Below are 3,455 nucleotides of genomic sequence, written 5' to 3' on the forward strand. Positions count from 1 at the left end.
AATGAAGTTGAATCCTATACGGACACCATATGCAAAAGTTAACTCAAAATTAAGACCTAAATGTAAGACCTGAAACATAAATCTTCTTGGAAAAAAACATAGGAGAAAAACTTCAGGACGTTGGATTTGGCAATGATTTCTTGGATATGACACCAAAGCACAGGCAACAAAGCAAATATACCTAAATGAGACTACATCAAACTGTACAACTTCTGTGCATCAAAGGAAACAATAAACAGAGTGAAAAATCAACCTATATAAGAAGGGAGAAAATATTTGCAAATCAAATATATATAAGGAACTCTTACAACTCAACAACAATAAAAACAGATAATCCAAAAAAATAGGCAAAGGAGGGAACCTGGGTGGCTCAGTTGGTTAAGCCTCCAAACACTCTTGATTTTGGCTCAGGTCATGATCTCAGTTCATGAGATCAAGTCCCACATCTTTGGCTCTGTACTAATAGCACAGAGCTTCTTTAGATTCTCTCTCCCTCCTCTCTCTCTCTCTCTCTCTCTCTCTCTGTCCCTCCCCCTTCTTGTGTGTACTCTCTCTCTCTCTCAAAATAAATAAGTAAGCTTTAAAAAAATTGAAACTAAAAATGGGCAAAGGACTTGAATAGACATTTTTCCAAAGAAGATATACAAATGGCCAACAAGTATATGAAAAAATATTTAACATTGCTAATCATAAGAGTCACGCAAATCAGCATCACAGTGAGATATGGCCACTATCAAAATAATAAAAAATAACAGGTGTTGGTGAGAATGTGGGGAAATTGGAACGCTTGTGTACTATTGATGGGAGTGTAAAATGGTGTAGCCATTATGGAAAACAGTATGGAGATTCCTCAAAAAATTAAAAATAGAATTACCATATGATCCAGCAATCCCACTTCTGGGAATTTAAAAGAATTAAAAGCAGGATCTCAAAGAGATACTTGCACCCTCACATTTACTGCAGCATTATTCATAGTAACCAAGAGGTGAAAGCAACCCAAATGTCCATCAATGGATAAATGGATAAAGAAAATGTGATGCATACATAGAATATTATGCAGCTTTAAAAAGAAGAAAGGAAATCCTATTATATACCACAATGCCAAGGACATTATACCAAGTGAAATAAGACAGCCACGAAAGAACAAATATTGTATGATTCCACTTATGAGAGGTACTTAAGGTACTCAAAATCTAGCAGCAATAAGTAGAAACATGGTTGTCAAAGGCTGGGGAAAAAGGAAGGGAGAAATTAGGGTTTAGTGGGTATGAAGTTTCAGTTTTGCAAGACGAAAAGTTGTAGGAAAGATCGGTTGCACAACAAAGTGAATATATTTGACATTACTGAATTGAACACTTTGGTGTTGAGGTGGGGGTGCTTGGCTGGCTCAGTTGGTGGAGCGTGTGACTCTTGATCTCGAGGTTGTGCATTGGAGGCCTGCACTGGGTATAAAGATTACTTAAAATAAAATCTGTTGTTGTTGTTGTTGTTGTTGTTGTTTTCCAGGTTCATAATTTATTGTACAAATTGAGGATCACATGACGAGTTGACATTAGTTCCTCCAGGCATGGGAACTTAGAAGATAAGGTACACTTTAAAATCCATTTGTGTTGCTTTCACAGCTGGTGTTGTTTTAGACCTTAACTTGAAGTATATGACAATCAAAGCAATACCTCTGTATGTGACTAGTACACAATTCATTCTCCCTGTGAGAGTATAAGACTTGTAATATTTTTTGATACCAGTGAAATGGAATTGGGCATCAGTTTCTGGACCTACCAGGATTTCAATCTTGCAAAAGAAACCAATTCTGTTGGTTGTGTCCTTTAGTGCATGCAGCAACCCCATGGTCAGCTGGAAGAAAAACAATTAAATCTTTTTTAAAAAAATGGTTGAGGTGGTAAATTTAATGTTATGTGTCTTTTACCATGATAAAATAAATAAATAAATGTCAACACAGGGAAACCCAATAGCTGTCTTCCTGGCGAAATTCTTCCTCTAATACTTTTCTTCCCCCCCCCCCCCCTTACTGAATTATTTTTTCCAACTTTTTATTTTGCAAAATTAAAGAAAACCCAGATGAGTGTCTGGCTGGATCAGTCAGTAGAGCATGTAACTTTTGATCTTGGGGTTATAAGTTTGAATCCCATGTTGGGTGTAGAGATTACTTAAAAATAAAATCTTTAGGGGTATTTGGGTGGCTCAGTTGGTTGAGCATCCGGCTTTGGCTCAGGTCATGATCTCATAGTTCGTGGGTTCGAACCCTGTGTCGAGCTCTGTGCTGATGGCTCAGAGCCTGGAGCCTGCTTCAGATTCTGTGTCTCCCTCTCTCTCTGCCTCTCCTCGGCTTGTGTTCTGTCTCTCGTCCTCCAAAAATAAACATTAAAAAAATAAACAAATTTTAACTAAAATAAAATAAAATCTTAAAAAATTTAAAAACCATAAAACTCATAAGAATTGGATATTGAATACTCATCCTAGGTTCATTTAACTGTAAACATTTTGCCAAATATGCTTTCTCTCTCGTGCGCTCTCTATGCCTCTCTTCCCACATATACACATATATACGTATACATATAACATATACACACATATCTATACATAGACACACACACACACATATATATAGGTATTTGCTAAATTATTTGCATGTTAGTGGCAGACTTCATAACAATTCTAAATATTTCAGCCTATGTATCCTAAAAATAAGGATATCTCCTTCATAATCATAATAGTACACATATTATTACACTTGGTCAAGAAAAAATTATTCATGATAACTGTTCAAGATGATAAGGCAGAATGGCAGACTTTATTCAGGGAGAACTACTGCAATGGGGTTTTCTTTTTTTTTTTTGTTTTTTTTTTTTTCAACGTTTTTTTTATTTATTTTTGGGACAGAGAGAGACAGAGCATGAATGGGGGAGGGGCAGAGAGAGAGGGAGACACAGAATCGGAAACAGGCTCCAGGCTCTGAGCCATCAGCCCAGAGCCTGACGCAGGGCTCGAACTCACAGACCGCGAGATCGTGACCTGGCTGAAGTCGGACGCTTAACCGACTGCGCCACCCAGGCGCCCCTGCAATGGGGTTTTCTAATATGGGAGAGAGACTGAGCTCAACTCCAAATCTGACAATGACAAACAGGAATTTATAAGGAAGGAGCAGGGTGAATGTTAGTTGATGGAAAATTACTAAAACGAAACATCAGAGAGACTGTAGCTAAACTCAATGATGGGGGTGCATCGCTGGCTAAGTCAATAGAGTATGCAACCCTTGATCTCAGGGTTTTGAGTTCAAGGCCCACATTGGACATAGAGATTGCTTAAAAAAGTAAAAAATAAAATAAATAAACTGGATGAGATCCTGCTGAAGGCAGGCCAGGGTGATAAGATATGCAGGATAAGAGATGAAGAATTTAATCAGATATCAAGAGTGGTCAGATACCAATGGTGGC

The 3,455-nt window shown here is 37.7% G+C and overlaps 1 protein-coding gene across 1 annotated transcript; it reads right to left on the reverse strand.

The window, feature by feature from the left end:
- Positions 1 to 1,504: 1,504 nt before the first annotated feature.
- Positions 1,505 to 1,848, reverse strand: LOC128776241 (ATP synthase membrane subunit K, mitochondrial-like). Its single transcript, XM_053900614.1, has one exon. It carries the CDS (start codon positions 1,846 to 1,848, stop codon positions 1,576 to 1,578), a length of 273 nt encoding a protein of 90 aa, XP_053756589.1. The 3' UTR covers positions 1,505 to 1,575.
- Between the last annotated feature and the right edge of the window lie 1,607 nt (positions 1,849 to 3,455).

Source organism: Panthera pardus, unplaced genomic scaffold, assembly GCF_024362965.1.
Source record: "Panthera pardus isolate Hobbes unplaced genomic scaffold, ASM2436296v1 HiC_scaffold_12, whole genome shotgun sequence".
NCBI lineage: Eukaryota > Metazoa > Chordata > Mammalia > Carnivora > Felidae > Panthera > Panthera pardus.